Genomic DNA, 20,916 nt, shown 5'->3' on the forward strand with positions numbered 1-20,916 from the left:
AGTGTAATGCTGCTGTTATTGTGGTGATTTTTTCTTATTTTATTCATTTGGAGTGAAGACTGTAATTACACAGCCGGCTAAAGGGCATTAAGGAATAAAAACACAGGATGTCCCGCCTTTGCCTCGTTCCTATTGGCTCCACCGACACATCCGCTGCTCTGATTGGCGAGAACGACTGTCAATCAAAGCGGGTCAGCAAGGCTTTCCTGGCTTGACAGCTGTCACCGTGCGCCGAGGTCAAGGGGAAAGAAGCATGGCTGCGCTGTTCAGGGGGTCCCGACACTTATTGTTAAGGTGGAATAAGCATGTCGACTTGGCTCTCGGTAACGTATTCGCTATGTCGTCCGCTTTTTTCCCTTCCTGTTTACGGATATAGGTTCGGAATTAAACGCTAACGGAGGGCTGTCTGCTGCAGCTGGTTAGCTCGCTCGTTAGCCCTCCGAAGAAAGTGTGAATATCTACTGCCCATGTTTTTTTGGCGTTACAGCTCGGACACAGTTGGCCACATGTGTGGTGGACAGCGTTCAGTGCGCAGTGAGCATGAATTTACTGAAATATGAAGCAACAGCTAAGCTACAACTCTAAAACGACAGTTCCCTTTATAAACCATCTCTTGCAATAAGATTTATTGGGTGAATATATTGTGTATATATGAGAATACTAAAATAATAGCTACATCTCATATTCTGAGTATGAGATGTAGCTGATAGATGATATTATTGCCAGTCAAATGTTTGCTATGTACCATACAGATCTGTGGGTTAGCCTTGGATTGCATTAGTCATAACGCCCACTCAGTCCACCCCACCCCACAGTGCAGGACATGACTACATGCTTAGTGAATCAGTGAATTTTTGATTAGAATGGTTTAAGTGCAGTCTCACTCTCAGTTCAGACTCTCACAGAGTCAGTCCCGGTCATGTGGGTTGACTGAGTGTAGTTTTAGCTTAGTTTGAGGCTGTCTGAGGATGCAGTGTATTATTTAGAGGATTTATAATTTCATGAAATACACGAGAATACGCTTAACGCTGACAATTTATATCATTCAGTCAGTTTCTATCATTCACACTTTCTATCATTCAAGTGCATCATGTTATTGCACCACTGCTGCTACTATTACTACTGCAAAAGGCAAATGACACTGGTTGTGAAATTATGCAAAACACTGATGTTTTTTATGAGCTTTTTTGTTTTGTTTTTATTGTTATGTCTTCCCACCTTTGGGCCAGGGTAGCAGATTTGAATTATTAAATTTAAAAAAAAGAACAAATTCAGTCTTACAAATATATGAATTATATGAAACCACCTCAATTATCTTAACTTGTATTTCAGTTTCTTTTAAAGGAGGAGTATTTTTGTGTCCTGCTTACTGAATGTAACTGAAAAGCCTGGTTCCCAAAAGCAAGCACTGAATCAGACGCATCAAGGAAAATAGGTATAATGTCAAACTATTGACCTGCGAACTGAGGACAACGATTCATATAAACTTGGAAGAAGCCTCTCTTCAGCTCCTTTTAATTCGCTGAACACTACCACATCTTACTAGAAATACAATAAATACAATAACAGTAAATCATTGACGGACAAATTATTCCTTGCAGTGTGAGAAGCAAAGTCTGAAAAAGTCTGATTTGTTTTGATATGGTATCTACAATGTTGATATTTTCAGACTCAGAAAAACACAAAGAAACCATCCAGAATACACATTTAGCTGTTCATATTGTCAACTGGACACTTATACCAATTATTGTTATTTTTCTTCCTTTGCGTGTGTAATTATAACATTTCAGGCGCTTGGATTAATGGAAGTAAACAGCCGTGGAAGTTTTGTGACGATAGTGATTAGTTTAACTATTTGATCCGATCAGTGTCTCTTAAAGACTTGGCCGAATTTAAGATACAGCTTTCTGTTTGGGCTTCTCCATCCCTGCCTAATCCTGTTGTAGTCTCGCTGGTTTGGCGCCAGAGTTTCCACTCTGTTTAGTGTCTCTTAACCTGGCTGGACCTTGGCTGGGCCTTGGCTGGGCCAGAAGTGTTTAATAGCTTGATCAGACTTCCAAAAGCCTCGCTGTAAGTTCCAGCATAAAAGTCTGCTCTGTTGTTATTCATTCAAATTAGTGTATTTCCTTCTGGAGGATGTAAGAATAGTTTTTCTTACAGTTTCCTAGAATCCCAACTTTTTTATAGCATTACTCGCTGTGGGAATTAGTCGTACCCTCATAATCATCTGACCCAGTTCAGAGATGCTTTCAACACATGAGTTTATGAGAGTGTGGATTGCTCTGGAGTTCATCTAAACAAAAGAAATGATCAGTTTTCTCACACTTTCTTTTCTTTTTGTGTTCTTCCAATAGTGTCAACGCGATCCATGGCCTCAAAGACACCAGTGGGGTTTATTGGTCTGGGAAACATGGGCAGTCCCATGGCCAAAAACCTGTTAAAAAATGGCTACCCCGTCATTGCCACTGATGTCTTCCCCGAGTCCCGCAAGGAGCTGCAGGACACAGGTGCCCAGGTAACATGGCCGCCTTTAACGTCCTATTTAGCCAGCGTGGTTATTCTTCAACGGTTTTTATAACAGCGGCTCAGTGAACAAACTCCTCCGGGGCCGACAGGTTGTAAGAAATAAGAGCAATAATTTTTGTGTTCACAACTGTGTTTATTTTGTGTTAATGATTCAGTTTAATGACGGCTGCACGTTTCAGGTAGTGGATTCCCCAGCAGAGGTGGCAGAGAAAGCAGACCGCATCATCACAATGTTACCCTCCAGTCCCAACGTCATTGAAGTCTACACAGGTCCAAACGGCATCCTTAAGTAAGCAAGCTTTAGTGTCAACATTTCTGCTGTGAGATTCATGTAAACCCATTCTACCATTAAAATGGTCTTTAAACAATAATATTAATACAAGTTTGGATAAACAACATGCATTCTCGCACACTGTACACGTTGTGTTAATGCTTTCCATTTCAACCTGTTCAGGAAGGTGAAGAAGGGCACGCTGTTGATCGACTCCTCCACAATCGATCCTGCCGTCTCTAAAGAAATGGCGGTGGCTGCAGAGAAGATGGGTGCTGTATTCATGGATGCCCCAGTGTCAGGAGGTAATACATCAACCAACCCATTAGCAAGAATGCGCAATATTGTTAGCTGTCTTTCTCTCAAAGCACTTCACTTCTGTAAACTTCAGTTCAGCCACTAAATATCAACAAAAATAGATGGTGTCGCTCACACAAGGTGAGCCTAAAGAGAATATTTTTGTGAATGGCACAGCAGGCTTAATAACTCACTTTAAGTGGGCTGTCACTGGTCAAGCGTTATTTAAAGAAAATGTGTGTGTCGATGGCAGTATCAAAGAGAGAATTAGGCAGTTAGCTTGTTCATTGGACAATACCAAGCGTAATGTTAGGTCTATGACCCTTCAGTCTTAGTGCTGAACTGTCCTGCACTCTTTTGTATATCTAAACTATTGGACCTTTTGGGTTAGTGCTCGGACATGGGTTGTAATTACTGAGCGGGCCTGCCAGTAGGTGCCCTCTTGAGATTTTTATTGCTGCTTTTGACCGGGGGTCTTAAAGGCAAGGTTAAGGTTTTAAGTCCTCATTATGTTGGCGCTGTCTACTTGTGACGGCTTCTTGACAGAGCACAGGATCACCAGTCGTCCTTAATGGGCTGAGTCGCGGTGGAGAATCCCATGTCAGGGCTTTTCATGTTGATGGAGCCGTAATGGCGGGTATCCCATGTTAGGGCCTTTCATGTCAGATAAGGAGTCATAAAGAAGAGGGAAACTGTCCTCACATGGAGAGCAGGAGAAGAGAGGTGGGAGATAAGACATGAAGGAGATACATCTTAGTAAAACTGTCCATCTCTCCCGCTCTCTATGCTTCGTTCTCTTTTTCGCACACACACACAGTTCTTTTGATTCTGGTATGCATTTATGCTTTTCTACATCCTGACAATCCTGCAAGTTTGACTAAAAACTCTGATCATTGTCTATTTCTTTTTTTAATTGCACAATTTTTAATTCACGCATAATACACACTGTAGCTCCTAACCTCTCCCATACAAACACAGACTTGGCATGTTTACCAGCTGGCGTCTGCAGAACAGACTGACTGCAGTCAATGAGATCACAGCCTTAAACCTGTTACTCTCCCTTAACACATACACTGTTTACATACTATAGACAGTGTGCAGTTTCGTGTGTGCAGTCCCCTGTGAAGGTTCTTCCTCTCCTGTCTTGTATCTAAGCCTCTTTTACTAGCCTGAGATGACCAATGATTTACCTGCTACCTCTGGTTTCTGCAGCTAACTCTGCAGACACTCGCCTTTCATATGCACACATGCTGCATGCACCCGCCCACCCATGTCACCTCGACACAGTCATATCCATAAATATGTATATCGGGCCAAGTGTATGATTACAGAGTATTCTAAATTAATTACAATTTCCATCTTTTATATCATATTAAAATGGGAAATATTTAGTCTGAAACATTGAGGTCTACTCTCTTCTAACCGATAGGACTTGATCTTGATGGCGTGACCCTGGTTAACTAAGACCAACTTGGATGGTCACGTTGCAAAAGAGTTTGTACCACTATGTAACAAGTCGATGGAAAATGTCAGCGATCAGTATACACCCCCTCATCCCCCCCCCCCACCCTGATGATGATCCACATCTCTAGGTGGGATATGAGGTTACATGCTCTGTTCTAACCAGGAGATGGCACCCTACCCAAACAGGGCACTGTCATGCTATTGAGGTTGTGTGTATGTGTGTGCAACAGAGATGAGTATGCATGACATCAACTATGTGACAGATACCAACCATACTCCTATTACCACATATTGACATCACTATTAATAATCAGTAAAAGAAGCACCTCATTCATTGAGTTTAACACATCTAGTGTTGAGTTAAGTAGTTTTGCGACACATATCATGATATAATACTTACATTATAGCTCACCTACTGCATATTGTTTACTATATCCTAAAGATGTATAAACTGTATATATTTGATTTAACTAACTTAAGTTTTTGATAATGTAATGTGTTGTACAATTAGAACTTATTTAACCCTCTGGGAATAACAATACTCTGAGTACAGACTAGCTGTGATGTGCCCTTCTCTTAAACTTTTGCAGACACAGCCTGTTCTTTTTGTGGTTCCAGTACTTTTTTATTTTTAATGTCGACTTTCTTTTGATATAAAATAAATCCCTCTGTGTGTTGTGTGAGGTGGCACTTTTTACACAGAAATGTGTGTTTGCATGTCATGTGCGTCACTCGAGGTTTGGCAGGCGACCGTGGGATTTCAATTGCAAAGTCATAACCCTTTTTAAAAAGCTCAAAAAAAGCCTTCACTTTCTTCTCATTGGCATGCTGCTGGCTTCGAGTCTTGCACATTGACCAGTGTCTTGGCTTGAGCCCTGGGTGAGCCAGCTGTGTCCTGGTACATAGACAGAAATCCACACAGGGTTGAACACTTTAAACATCCCACCCCCACTCTCTAAACAGTTTCTTGCAGTTATATTAACTGATGGACTCGTTCTTCAGGCAGGCTAACGTTTGCTAGAACGCACACACACACACACACACACACACACACACACACACACACACACACACACACACACACACACACACACACACACTCCTACCACTGTCTGGTGTCATTAAAAACGTCCGCATGCAAAGTTGACCCACAACAAAACAAGCTCTGATGTCACAGGCCCAGGGTGTTGGCACAGTGATGGCAAAAATAGGAGGTCTGGCTAACAAGCGGCGGGGTCGTTAGCAGTAATTACCCAGAATGCTCGTGTTTGTGTCTGTGTGCCCATGGTGGGCTGCCACATTGCTAACGGACGGTGGCTTTAAAAAGGCCCTAAAAAACCTTTCATTGTGTTTTTCCCAATGCTGGGAAAGTCAGCTCTGAGTGTAAATGAAAGCAAGAGGCAGCCTAGCTGTTGTGAGACCATAGGCATTCAGGCTAATGCTGCTTGTTTGCGAGGTCCTATAATCCACAGCTAACTGCCTATTTAGGCTGAGTCTCAACACCACTCTAATCATATCCATACCACATCAACTCAACCTAAGTTTTGCAATGTGTCATTTGCCGACAGTTTGAACGTCATCCTCCAGCCTGTAGGAGCTTGTTCAAGCCAAGGCTGGCACCAGTTGGTTCGTCTGTCAACACCACTGATCCACTCCTCTGCTGACTGATAAAAGACTGTTTCTCCCTGCGAGCCATAAGACCTGGGGCTCTTCCACAAAAATCAGCTTTCACTTTGCATGAAAGTATTGTTTTGACAGGTAACACATGAACTGACGTCATATTGGGTATCAGATTATTAGTATTTATTGATTTACCTATTGTCTGTCATTGGAAATGGTATTTTCATTGCTAGTTTACGTCCTAGTTTATATATGAAATCAGCACATGGGGTGTTTTCGCTACACTATCTCCAAGGTCTAGAATAAACTTTCATGCTTATCTTTAAAGTCAACATAGACTGAAACTGTCATAAAATCAAAACAGCTATTGAGCTTACATATCAACAGAGCCAATTCCATGACAAGTGAGAAACTACATTCCCCGAGGACAACTGCATGATGCGGTTGACGGAGTGTCCTTGATTTGCAATTGCTTTGTCAGACTGTATATCTTTTGGCTGTCAAAGAGGACTGTTTCCTTACATATCTTGGATAAATTCCAATCTTTCCTTCATTGAATTTTTTAGACGACGTCACAGGCCATAGAATCGTGGAACATTCAGTTCAGCAGTTGAGTTGTTAATTTCAATTTATTTTCAATACGTACTTATCAGATCACACAAGTATGAACTGTGTTCATTGGGACTGTGTCTGAAATCACTCCCTTCTTCACTTATTTTCTATAACCCATGGTTAACTGTCAGTCTTGTTTAGCTGGAATTATTAGACAATTATCAGACAAAAGGTTGCAACTGACTTTGATAGAAATACTAGCTGTGGGGTTCAACAATACAAGACATTTGAAGTTGTCACATTGATTGATTCTAAAGAATTCAATCATCAGTTTTATGATGACTAGTGAAAACAATCATTCGTCTCAGCCCCACATTTCTGTCTTCGCTAGTAAAGTGAGACACAAATTTGGATGCTCATGAATCCTCCTCTTTTTATCCTATCATTGTCGAGTGCCTTTCCGAACTACACTAGTAGCAATGAATTCATTCTCATGGAACAGCATTACGTCTTCACTTTGTGGCGGTTATGGTATTCAGTATTTCTTTCAGATAAGTTGAGAGCCTTTTAACGGCTGTGGTTTGTAGTACTATTTAATTATATTGTATCGACACGTTTCTTTTATTTTGACAACCCAATGTCAATCTAGTTTAACATCACCACAACTTACATTTTCCAAAACAATCAGTACAATCGCCACCTTTCAGATGCTATTTCTTTGTATTTCTATTTATTTAGTGCAGAACTAATATTTGAGAATGCATTCGTTTCCACCAGTGTACCTAATGTTTTGTCAAGTGAGTGTAGTCAAGTATTACTCTGGAGGTTTTTTAACAAAAATTTTTTTTTGAATACTGCATATTTTTCTATAGTGGAATTTTTTGAGTGCACCGTACGATACATAAATGGAATGAAAATAAACTGCAGTGAGCTTGGTGGCCATTTTTGTTTGATTTGAACACAGCTTAAGACTTGCCTTTCCCCTAAATGTGCTTTGTGAAAGCGGCCACCGATACGTGTGCACTTGGGCCAACCTAATCCAGTCTGAGAACAGAATTGTTTAAGAAGACGTGCTGAGAGCCTCAGGGGTGTTTAGCGAGGGTTAGTGATGACTCTCTGACACTCACTTCAGGAATCAGGTTGGACAGGCAGGGGGTGGTGCTGTCGCAGTCTCTCATGTTCAACCAAGTGCTAGAGAGTGTCAGTCGTCCAAAAACTAGATTAGCATAACAAGACTCTCGGTGACGGGTGAGGGGGTTGTAGGAGGGAGGCTGGAGGGGGCGGTAAAGTGACCAGTGATGATGGAGGGGTGGTTGAGGGGTGGGGTCCTGCCTATGCACCAGATGGACGTAGACCCGCAGCAGCTGGGGGACTGGTTCTCACAACTCTGCCCCTATGTCATCTGCTGTGTATGTGTGTGTGCGCAGAAAATAGTCAGCTGGTGTATGAGTCATACCAAAAGTCTCTGTCCATCAAATTTGGACAACGTCACACTGCATGTCACTCATCTAAAAGCGAATTACCATTGTGCCTGCATAAAAGTGTGTGTTTGTGTGTGTGTGTATGTAAGCCGCTGCCTGCTAAAAGCCTAATTGGGGATCATTATTAACTTGCTCTATTCTAGATTAGTCTCATTGGGCCAGGGAAGGGATTGATTGTGGCTCTCTCCAGCTCCCTCTATACTCTGTCACTTAGCATTGACCATCCGCTCCCCTACGGAATACAGCAGTTACTGATGATGATGATGATGATGATAATGAGGATGATGATGATGATGAGGACCGACCCAGTGGTCAATGGATAGACATTGCAAACCAAACCCTTAAGGCTGTGGAAGCAAGCATCTACGTTCACCCTCTAAACCGAATTAACTTTCCTCCTCCTTTCTTCCCCCCAAAAATCCAAACTCTCTCCAGTCGCCTGCTCGTTCGAGGTTCTCATGGAGTATTTGTGTACAGCAGTCAGTTCTCATGGCTCTGCGCTCGTTAAGTGGAGCCGATAAAGAGTCTGTTTTTAACATAACAGAGGAGCATTAGTAAAGTTGGCAGAAAAACTGTTGAAAGTGCTGAATTTTTGACGCCGATGTATGCTAGCGATTTTGGTCAACACACACCCTCGTCCCGTTTCACTTATTTACTCGATATCCGTTGTGCTTTTTACGGGCCCTGTTTAGGGTTTTAATTTGTTTGAGAAAAAGATCTGCCCTTGGGTGTAATTATAATGGTGGACCACATGAGGCTACGTTGTTGGCCTGTAAACATCCTACCCCCACTGGCTTACACTCCAAGCAGTCAACTCCCATTGACTGTAGGCTGTTACACTATTAAGTGTGAATGCTCTTTACAGTCGGAATTATAGATGACGGCAGCTGAATCAAAGCAACCATGCATGTGCATATAGTTAGAAAACTTAGCAGCAAATGGTGTAGTGAATTGGCGAGGCTAGAGTTTGTTTGCACCAGTTAGATTTTGACTCGAAGGTGTGACACGAAACCTGGCGTATCCCTACCTTTCTCTGGGCATTCTTGTAGTAAGAGCAGTTAACGTTATCATTTGAGGAAATGAGGTGTTTGCTGGAGCTCTAATGATATTATAGGTGTTGTTTTGCTCCAAGTGTTTTTCCGTATAATCTCCAGGGGAAAAAAAACAGGGTTGTGGAACGTTGTCAAATGCGTCATTCATTACCAAACACTGGGAACATCCCATCTTGTGTGTGTATGTGCGCCTGCGACCGTGTGTGTGTTGTTTGTGCAGCCTCATATTCACAAATGTAGTTTAATTTAAACCCACCGCCAATAAAAAGTGGCTACTGGTTTACATGCGGCTCGTAACTCCGAGACACGGCCTCAGAAGCTCCAACTGACGTCTTATTGGCGGCAAGCTCTGGGATCTGCACCTGTCTCTGGTACACACACACACACACAGATACGGGAGGCGCATTCACACTCATATTCCCACTTGCTTTGTACATACACGCACCACTTCAAAAAGGGCTAAGTTTTAAAAGGTTACACGGCTGTCATGAATCGCTTTGGTTGATGTGTGTAATGAAAGAAGTGCTAATGAACTTAGTGTTCACTACAAACAGGCTAAACCAGAGTTGTTTCTCTGATCTTCTGGTCCTTTCACACAGCCAGTTTCAAACTAATGCGCACTGTCAAAGCCTGCTGTTCAGCATCTGTCCTAATGGTGTTTGACAGCTTGCTTATTAACTTGTGTTTTTGTTAATAGAGGAGTTTAGATGAAGGAGATGTCTATATGTGAGATGTCTATAATTGAAGGAAGTGCACTTGCATGAGCCACTCTCAGACAACCTCGGTTCAACCATGTGAAAAAAAAAACTCACAGAGTAGCTTATTAATAGTCTAGTAAGCTTCGACTTGGGCTGGGAATATTCGAGTTGTAATTTTGGGGTGAAAACTTGCGTCGCGACTTTTAAAACTTGTCCCCAGGATGTAGATATGAGAGAAAGTAACAGAGGAAAGAGGTGGTGCTTTCCCAAGGGAATTATTTCCCAAGGAAGGATCATCTGCTAGTTATTAGAGTGGCATTTTCATCTTTATTCTAAATCTTTGTGAGACACGTTGGCATATTTATGTCGTGCCCCGTTTATTATTTCCTATGTTCGTCACTTTCCTCTTGTGGGTGTCTTTTTAGCATTCTTATGCCTCCTCTACTCTTTTCTGCATGTCTAAACCCTGCATCTTCTATCATATGTGCCCCCCCAACCCAATTCACACACACGCACGCGCACACAACCACACACACACACACACACCTTGTCTCTCCCCCTAGGGGGCGTTGTGTAGTTGTGCAGTGCTAACGATCCAGGACTGTCACTCCCGCTGGGATGGATGAGCCGGCGTACCCGGCGCTCAAGAAGCCTCATTAAGATTCTTCTTTAATCCGTCTCTGACAGGACCGGCCTGAGAACGGGACGTCCCCTCTCACACACACGCCACACACACACACAGATACTCAGGGAAAGTGTACAGACCACATACACAATATTGTAGTCGCACAAGGAAACAAAAATGCGCCTCAGTCCGTGCACTTTGAATAGACTCGCTGATAGCCTCAAGATGCGCGCACGCAGACACACTCACACTGTTATGCTAATGATGTGTTATTCTTCCACCAACAAGGATCTTCCATCATCCCAGTGTCACTCCTTATAGAAATCCACTACAGATCATAAGAGCTTATTATGGGTGATTAGTTAATTTGAGGGAGGGATGCTGGGAGGTAGAAAGAGAAAGGTCGTTTTTCCTTCTTTGCTGTCATCTCTACTTCTCTCTCTCTCTCTCTACCTCTGCTTCTCCCTCGCTCGCCTCTGTTTCGCTCTCCTTCCTTCTCTTCTTAGTGAGATATATTGATCAGCATGTCGACTCTGTTATCAATAATCTCCTTTTTAGTCGTCTGCAAACAGTGATCTCCACTAATGAGCCAGCACAGTTGTCAAACTGCTATGTCTCTGCATGCGTGTGTGTATTTCTTGCTCAATTCAGAAAAAAAATTAATTAAAAAAAAAAATGCGAAGAAAACTTTTTTTATGTAATGATAGTATAAAGGGAGGTTAAATTTCCTGGTACATCGCGCTGTACACAATACATGTGTGTATCAAAGTGAAAGACTTGGACAAAAACTTTGTTATAAACGGAAGCAGATGATACTCAACTAAACAGGCTTAACCCAAATGGAAAATGACATAAAGTAACAAGAAAGGAAATAAATCTATCGTGTCTGTGGGCCATATGTGTGTATGATTGGTGTGTGTGGCAGCCTTATGTTGAGCGCATGTTAGCCGTGGTCCGTAGGCAGCTGCTGCAGCGTGGGCTTTGGGCTTCATTATGTGGCCCTAATGACCCGCTGACAGCTCATCACTGACATACACACACATATACAGTAGCATCATCATATAGTTGACAACAGCACAGCCAATTAAAGAAGGGGGAGGGGTACAAGATGTATATTAATGTTTATGTGCCATGAAAATATACAGTAAATCCTCTCCTCTCCTCTCCCTCTGCGGTGAAGTCTGATAATGTGATTTCAGCTGTTTTGTGCCCAGTAATTCCCTTTTAATTATTAACACTGACATTATTAGGCTTTCACTGTTAAGAGGCCTTTCATTAGAGCTGGATGGCACCCTGAAGACAAATTTGAACTCCACCTCCCCTCCCCACGCTTTTACTTTTCATTCTTATTCTTACAGAGAAAGTCTGTTGCTTTGTACGTGAATGAAATCAGCTTTTTTCCTTCTTTCAACGCAACAGCTTCTGTAGTACTTGTCAAATGTTTTTGTTTGCATCTTCTTCTCTGTTTATGTGTATTCCATTAGTCGCTGTGTATCACAGGTTCAGGGCTAATCGCTGAAGCATTTCAGTGCAATCACATAAGAGACTCAGGCCGGCTGGGCTCGAGCTGCTCTGAAAAGAGGTTATTTCTGCATTAAGGACCCTGTAGAGAGGGCAAGGGGGGGTGAGGTTGCCTCCTACAACATGGCACGCTCCTTAAGCCATCAGGCACGGGGAGGGACGCCTAATTGAACATGATAAAGTGTAAAGTTAATTACCCCTCACGCCTGTCACCGATACCCCCATGAGTGGGGGGTGGCCTCAGGCACAGCTGTTGGTGTATATGTGTGTGTGTATGTGAAAGAGTCGGGGTGACAAGACAAAAGGCAAGGGTTCCCATGAGGGTTGTGCAGCGGATGATGGCAACAATCGGCTTTTAAAGATGCCTCTGTCCCTCTGGTGCACCACTACTTAACACGTCTGTCCCACTATGAGTCCCACATACACACTCAGAACAGTACACAGCTTTAGACACGGTTAATACAGTTGAAACAGTCAAGTGGTTAATATGTTATGTCACTTGTATGGCAAAGCCATCCATTTTATTTTAACAGTCCTGTTTGCTTCATCTTTGTTTATTCAGCCTTATATGAAATATAAAAGGTATTTTGCTGGTCTATTTGTTTGGCACAGACTGTTTTACATTTATGTGTCAAATTTGCATTAGCCTCAATACTGTGTTTTGAATGTGTGCTGTGTGTGGTTTAGGTGTTGGTGCTGCCAGCATGGCCAAACTGACTTTCATGGTTGGTGGAGTGGAGGAGGAATACAACGCGGCGCAGGAGCTGCTCACCTGCATGGGAGCCAATGTTGTGTACTGCGGACAGGTTGGCTCTGGACAGGTAAAGATAAAAAACACAAACTTAGAGATATCACACAGTCGAGTTAGTTTCTTTGTTAGTTATTGTATCATGCACATACAGGTTCCTAGTCGGCATGGACAAGGTGTTGGAGTGCAAAGACATTTTTCAGGCAACAATAACCTCCTGCACTGCAAAAATAGTATTACTAGAAAGAAGCAAAATATTCTTATATTCAATCAAATCATCTTGTTTTTTTCAAAAAGAAAATAAAAAAAATCTGCCACTACCAATGGGTTAAGCTTTTTTTACTTGACAAAAAATCTTAAAATAAGCACAAAGTTTTCAAATTAACATAAAGCTATTGTATCTGAACAACATTTAAGATGCATTTCTTTGATACAATGATTTTTGGCTTTCTTGAAATTCCTTTTTTGCAGTTTATAGAAGTCTCCAGCACTCAAGCGTAACACACAATTAAGCAGACATTTTACTAACAAGTATGACAAATGTTTCACATGAAATGGATTTGACCCTTACTTGTTGGTTCTTTACCTCATTGTTATGTACTATTGTATGTAACTACACACGAAGATCTGACTTTTGGTTAAATTTTCCTTCATATACGCCTCTACTCTGGCATACTTATGTAACTTTTTTTTTTTTTTTAATCTGACAGTATGTTCAAAATTTCAAATCGGATCTATAAAATCATTGAAGAGCTGTAAAACTCCTCAGTGGTTTGAACAAACCATCACCAAACCATATTTGTCACAAAAAGAAATTATGCTGAGCATTATTAAGATTTAACATATTATTGAAATAATTTAATTATGTTAAATAATGTAATTGCAGTAATTAGAAGATATATAGGAAAAATGTCTTTAGTGACCATCTGTTCTGAACTCATATGTGTACATATAAATGTACCTTTAAATGTATTGTATTTATTTTTTTTTTTTTTCCAAACCTCACCACAAACACACGGGTTGCTTTTTTCCCTCCTGCTGTTCACACTCCTCTAGGCAGCTAAGATCTGCAACAACATGCTGTTGGCCATTGGGATGATTGGGACCGCAGAGACTATGAACCTTGGCATCAGGTACTGTATGCAAATGTGTGCCAACATGTTCTCTACCTGCAATTCTACAGTCTTAAACAGGAATGAATCATTGGCTTTATCTGTGAGGACTTTGATGTTCATCAGTGGGTTCATCAAAAGTAGATATAAATAACTTTCCTAACCAAAACCTGGAAGGTTATCAGAATATATTGTTAGCAGATGTAGCCTAGGGGTTAAGGTATCCATGTGAAACCCAAGGATTAAGCAGAGCCAGCTTATTTTCTCTTTTTGAAGGATGTGATGTATGTTGGTTATCGTTGTACATTTAGCGTAGCACTGTTAGATGCAACAACCCATTAGTCCATTTAAGAAATCACTCTCCGATATAGCCGTCACTATGAAAGCAATTACTATACCAGTGATATGGGCTCAGCTATAATTTACTGCTCCAATACACCATATACTCCAATGTGTTCCTGTGTGTGTGTGTGTGTAGTTTATGGAAGTGCAAGGGGGTCAGCCCTGCCCCAAGTTAGAGCCTCCTCTGCTGGAGTGAGATGGATGAGGGGGTGGAGCCAAAGAGTCTGATTTACATCTGCTGATTGAGCTCTCAGCAGTATCCTGCCACACCCCTGCCACCAAATACCACCTAGAAATCCCGTCATTCATCACGCCTAGCACAAAGCTCCTTTCCCCAGGAGGCTGCGGATGATGCGATGTGAAGTCTGCTGAATTAGACCAACACAGCATATTATGGCACATGACTAGAAATCATGTAAGGAGTCAGAGATTCTATGATGGGGGACAGGTGTGAGAAAGCCTGTGGTGGTCCAAATCCCATCAAAGTGTATTTTCCCTCAAAAATGCCCTTGTTTCTAGAAGTAAGTAGATTTTAAATGCTGTTTGCCTGCAGTTAGCCCATATAGCAGTTAGGGATCCCTCAGAAGAAGGATGTGTGAATTTATTTTCTACTCCGTTTATGCATATCCCTTGTCAATAATAGACTGTTTCCTCTCTTCACTGTCTTGCTATTATGCGTTTTTATGGGTTTTACAATGTAAAATGGTTTGTTCATCCAGTTTTTTGTGTGTGTGTGTGTGCGCGTGTGAGTGTACACGAATTGCTGTTCGCACAGAGCAGCTGTGTTAGTGCGACTGATTTATCTGTGCTGAGACAGAGGAGGAAAATTGGCATGAGCAGTCGCACATAAATCCCCTCACTAGGCCTCTGAAATATGGAGGCATTAAGGGAGCAACACAGATTTACACATTGCCACACTGTCTCTGAAGCGCACACACACACACACACACACACACACACAGACACAGATTTACATCCAGAGACACTGAAGACAGCAGTTTCGTACCAGTGCAACAACTTCTCACAGCGCACATCATTATAATGTATTCCTTTATAAAAAAGACTACTAACTACTGCATCCATTCATTTGGAGGCTGAATTATTTTTATATCTTTGTAAGTCTGACCCATATTCAGTCTTGTCTGTATGAGCGTACATGCATAATGTGTGTGTATTATTGTGTTTCCCCGTTCTTCTTACTAGCCAATCTCTTGGGCTTTATTAGAGGGCTTGACAAAGACTGTCATCGTTTAGAGAGAGCCCACACCCGTAAATCTCCCATGCTGCATTGCGGCCCAGCCTCTTATGCAGAGAGGACGCTCTCTTAGGCGCATGTGTACACACACACACACACACACACACACACCGACATAGTCCAGCACAAAGGAGACCGAGCACTCACAGCCAATTTACAGGAAAACTGCAATAACATTTTATCATGCAGTACTCGGGCCTGATAGAGCTGCCCTTTCTTCAAATATATATGTGTGTGTGTACTTATCCCTACCTATGCATGCAGGCAAACCCACATACACGCTCACACACACACACACACACACGGCTCTGTTCATGAAGCTAATTTGTTGATCTCAGATGGAAGCTCGGGCCGTCTCCAACAGAGCGTGACGTTCTCTTAGTGCAAGGAATGGCCACGCATGACAATTATGAGCGCGCACACACACACACGCAGACACACCAACATGCACACCCTGTCTTTTCCACATTCCTTTTATTCCCTCTCTTCTCTCTTTTCTCCTTTGTCTGTACTTGCTTTACCTTGTCGTCTTATTACTTTTTTTAATCCTTTCATCTCTTGTTGTCTCTTTGTGCGCGTGGTAATTTCTGAAGTAATCCGACCAGAGCTGGAGAGAGTAGTGCGGAGTAGTGGAGAGGGACAGCAGTGGTTTTAATGATGCACGTGGAAAGATGAAAGGAGAGGAAGAAGGGGAGAGAGACGTCTGGCTGAGGAAGGGATATGACGCCTTCACAGCTCGCAGCTCACCTTGCACGCCCATGTACCTGCGCCCAGTCATCCGTACAAACAAACAGTCACTTATGCACAAGAAAGGAGACTCGCATATTTGCTCCTTTGTTCGTTTTTATGGGGAGAACAAGAGGCAAATCAAAGTGTATAACGAGGCGCAAGTCTCGGTGCTGAGAGACAGAAATAGGGTAACCACAACGCACATGAGCACAAACACACATCTCTCCGTCTCTCTCCACAGCACAGATGAATTGTGAGCATATGCTCTGATGAAGATTGAACTTGGGTGATAAACGTGCTTGTTGCCTCTTTAAATGAGATAGTAAATGCTTGTGTGTGTATATGTGCTCGTTAGCTCTTTAATGAAATAATAAATGGGGAACGGGTTGGGCTTCCTCTCTTGTGGCATCAGATGAGGACGAGAAGCTAATCATAATGAAACAGCCAGTTAATATCAGTGCTGCAAATGAACTCCACCTGCTAGAGCTCCCATCACATAAACGCCCTCCCCTCTCATTTCCATCTGCGGCTCCATCTTTCTCGCATTTCTCTTATCTGCAGCAGCACGGCGCGGCGACACGTTCGTGTCTGTTTATCCATGTCAGCCTTGTTAAAGCGTGACATGTCCTCTTCTCCACGCAAATTACCGCAGGCGAGGAACAACACCACTGCGTCAGCTAATAACCACAGTTGCACGCGTGTGTGTGAGCGGCTTTCGCTGCGCGTGTATGCGTGATGGGAGCAAGAGGGGAACTTCATTGATTTATCGTTAACAGAGGACAACAGCTCGCCGTCAGCGTCTCTGGTCGCTATAACAAACGATCTGCGCGCTCGGACGCGCTTTATTGTAGCTCAGCCAGTAACCTTTTCAGCTGCTGACCCATAACGCAGGGAGGGGCTGACTGCTTGTGTGTGTGTGTGTGTGTGGCGGGGGGGGGAGATAGTTGGGGGATTGTGCGCGATGTCAAACATATGTCCCCAAGAGTCCTCAGACAGGGAGGTGTCAGCATGGAAGGCGAGGGGGAGGAAGAGCGGAGGAGAACAGGATGGCGAGGGATGCTCGTAGACATAAACTAAAAAAGCCATCATGACTGCTGTTAAAAGAAAACAACACTGCATGCAGAGTCACTTATGTCACTTCTCCAAAACAGTTTGTTTAAAAAAAAAAAATAAAAAAAAAAATTGGGGAGTCTGAGCGGACACATAATAGAGGAAGAGAAGGGAAAGGGGGAGGGAGAGACATGGAGAGAGTGTTAATGCAATTCCTATTCTTAATTAGTTAGTAGACAGCTAATAAAGCTGTGGCGGTAATGGCAGAATGAGAGCCAGGTGGAGGGAGGGAGGCTGCTGGCCTTTAGGACCTATGATGGTTTAATAGTCATATTGAGAGCAGAATAGAGTTACAGGCCTGTAAGAAACAGTAAACTAAGGCAGCCACGACTTGATGTGGTCATTTTTACACTGGCCTTAAAACCATTAATATACAAAAGCTGCACTACACAGGCACGCTGACTGGCTGCCACAGACGCTATAGTTACACCCTCCCTACTGTAATGGTTGGCACTGGGTTTCACTCCTTTTTTCTTTCTGTCTGTCTGTGCTCTGCCTCCTCGTCTCCTTCGCCTTTTTGCCGCTTCTTATCACAGCTTGGAAATTGGTCCTCTTGCATATGGAAGTAGGTTGCTGCAAAATGGGGCAGCAGAAGTAAGAGCGTGCCTCCGTATGTGACAGCGAGGTTTATGGCTCCCCGGTGCTGCTTAACCACTTCTCCTCCTCCACTTTTCTTGAAAGAGGGATGATGAAGGATAGATGTGGTGGTAAACATCAATACTGCATTAGCCGGCATTACAAAGCCTTCAGCCATTAACACTGAGGAATGGTCACAGCCGGGCGTAAGGTTCAGCGGGGGTCACTATAATAACCGGGCGCCCCCACACTCATCTTCCGGCGCATTTCTTCTTCGCTCCGTTTTGAAAAAGAAAGCCATAATCGGTATTTCTGCTCATCCCATTCATGTCTGCCCCATTTCCTTAGCACTTCTCTCATAATTCCTCTGTGCTTTTAAGTTTTACGCCACCACACAGCTGGTGAAAACTAAGTAAAATGGAAATATATTTGTCTGGCTTGTTTTTCTGGATTCTCTTTTTCGTGGAAGCTGTTGAAAAGACATTTATATTCACTAACTAACATTGTCAAAATCGTAATGGCCAGCGTATAGCCTCAGACACTTGACACCATTCCACATGTGTCAAAGGTCCATAGAAGTTATTGACCTCAGACCTTCTCCTCCTTGTCCCAGACTGGGTTTGGACCCCAAGCTGTTGGCACAGATCCTCAACATGTCCTCAGGCCGTTGCTGGTCCAGCGACACATACAACCCTGTCCCCGGAGTGATGGAAGGAGTCCCCTCTGCCAACAACTACCAGGGCGGCTTTGGAACCACACTCATGGCCAAGGTACAAGACCTGCTCTCTCTCAATTTGTCCCATATTTATTTTATTTTCGTCATCTGTGTTATTCTCACATCAGATCAGTTCCATTATCATTCTCCTGATCAATTTGTGGATTCTTTAGCTTCAGCTTCATATGGCTTATTTTGTCCAACCAACAGTCCAGACTGAAAAACATTTAATATTCCATATAATAAAATGGGGGGAAACATGCAAATCTCAACTAATGTTAATATTTTTCCATGATAAATCACCTATATTGTTAACCATCCATCAAAACTGCTGTAGTTGAAGAGTTGTTTCAGCTCCTTTTCTTCTTTCTTTTTTTTTTTATTTGGTGTCTCTTTTAACAGTCCCTTTATTTTCACTTTACTTTGATTTTCTTCTGTTCTTTTGTCTGAGTGTGGTTGCTCCTGTTCACATGTGACAGACTGTCACTGCTTCAGCTCCTCTGCATGGGTCAGTCTGGGTCTGCATTATTAAGTTAATTGTTTTCAGTCACATTCAGCGTATTTTCTCCATTTAATTGGGTTCATACAGGTCTGACTTATTAAAATGAAAAACAACTGGAGATAAACACTGTTTTCCCCACTGCTCCTCAGGTTATAATGAAGTTAACCAGTTTGTCTTTAATTTTCACTGTCGCTCTCTGTGTCTCTGTTTTTCCAAAGGATCTTGGTTTAGCCCAGAACACTGCCACCAACACTAAGACCCCCATCCCTCTGGGTTCCCTCGCCCACCAGATATTCCGAGTCATGTGCTCTCGCGGCTACGCTAACAAGGATTTCTCATCCGTCTTCCAGTTCCTGCGCGAGGAGGAAGGACAGTGAACGGAGGGGGGAGCTTATTTGACTCCGTTGTTACAATACACAAATCCACCTACACATGAGAACCGCACACCCCAGTGCTCCTTATCCCACTATGCTCAGGAGAGACTAAGGCCTTGCCCTCAGGCACAGATCTGGGGTCCAATTAACATACTGTATGTCGACACATGTCTCCTCGTTGCATTAGCTGAATCATATTTTCATTTCATGCCGCTCCTTCTACATGAGGAAAATGCTAAAACTGACCTTAGATCAGTATCTAGAGACTCACTTCCCGGTTTTTATTGAGAGGCCTGGGCCAGGTAAATGAGAGGTGGGATAAAGCACTGCAGGTTTACTTGAAACAATCCAACTAATGTGTTTTCAGGATAAAAAATATTATAAAATACTAAAATGTACCTTTTGTCAGATTTGTGCAATTTGTCTGTTACCTAAATTACCTGAGCCTTCCCTAGTTAAATTATAGAGGACAGTAAAACAACAGTAAGAAATTTAATTGAAGAGAGAGCTGTGGTTACACTATCCTTGTGCTTATTTTTACATTCCCAGCTCTGCATGTAAGGTTTTCAAAACTGGCTCCAGTTTAAGCTCATATTTACTTATTTCATTCCATTTGTCTGTTTTTGGCAGGAAGGTGGTATTATTCAGCCACCTCACTGTCTTCTGGTCGATACATGCTTTCATTTTTTCAGTCATATGTTGAATCCACTTTTTACCTTGTGAATACACTATAGTTACATCTGTTTTGGTTCTTTGTTTTCACTCACTGGATCAGCCAGTTCTGCTCGACTCTACTGTGAGATAAATACTTGGTTATTTTTGTACCACGTGCGTCGCAGTGCGATGTGCTGGGCTGTTTTGATACTGTTACAGAATCTATTTGAACTTACCTCTTTTCTCTACTGTCTACAACTGCTTATCGAGCCACTTAGTATTATTTTCTGACCGGCACTGTTTCAATTTTATACCGTTCGGGACAAAATGTTCTCAGCACCCTTTCCTGTCTCTTTTGTCCTCCTCTGTACATAATGTATATTTCATTTGATTAGGTAGAATTGAAAAGGAAACTGAATGGACTGTCTTTTTTTTTTTTTTTTTTGTTAGGAAAATGTAATAATAGCGTCTACAGTTTGTGTTTGTTCTGTGAAGCCGTTCTTCAGCCACACTGTAGCCTATAATAAAAGATGTTCTGTGTATTTGGTGTTTACCTTTTTTGTAAGATAAAATATTTTGCAGCGTACATGAGGTACAGTATATCATGCAAAGTGCAACACACTATAACACAATATTGACAGGTATACATAAGGAAAGCAGAAATAGCGAATTTGATATTATTTGTTAATAAA

General features: G+C 42.4%; 1 protein-coding gene across 1 annotated transcript; it reads left to right on the plus strand.

The window, feature by feature from the left end:
• Positions 1-179: 179 nt before the first annotated feature.
• On the plus strand, positions 180-20,766 carry hibadha (3-hydroxyisobutyrate dehydrogenase a). The gene is made up of 8 exons (XM_047605375.1): positions 180-323; positions 2,355-2,515; positions 2,706-2,815; positions 2,981-3,102; positions 12,795-12,928; positions 13,912-13,988; positions 18,593-18,749; positions 19,415-20,766. The coding sequence occupies exons 1-8, from the start codon at positions 254-256 to the stop codon at positions 19,571-19,573; spliced, it is 990 nt and encodes a 329-aa protein (XP_047461331.1). The 5' UTR covers positions 180-253; the 3' UTR covers positions 19,574-20,766.
• Positions 20,767-20,916: the final 150 nt, after the last annotated feature.

Source organism: Mugil cephalus, chromosome 14, assembly GCF_022458985.1.
Source record: "Mugil cephalus isolate CIBA_MC_2020 chromosome 14, CIBA_Mcephalus_1.1, whole genome shotgun sequence".
Lineage (NCBI taxonomy): Eukaryota > Metazoa > Chordata > Actinopteri > Mugiliformes > Mugilidae > Mugil > Mugil cephalus.

Excerpts from the sequence above, each read along its gene's own strand:
- hibadha (XM_047605375.1), top strand. The coding sequence starts at position 254 with ATGGCTGCGCTGTTCAGGGGGTCCCGACACTTATTGTTAAGGTGGAAT. Across the intron at positions 2,816-2,980 it reads GGTCCAAACGGCATCCTTAA|GAAGGTGAAGAAGGGCACGC; the intron begins GTAAGCAAGCTT and ends CAACCTGTTCAG. Across the intron at positions 13,989-18,592 it reads ACTATGAACCTTGGCATCAG|ACTGGGTTTGGACCCCAAGC; the intron begins GTACTGTATGCA and ends TCCTTGTCCCAG.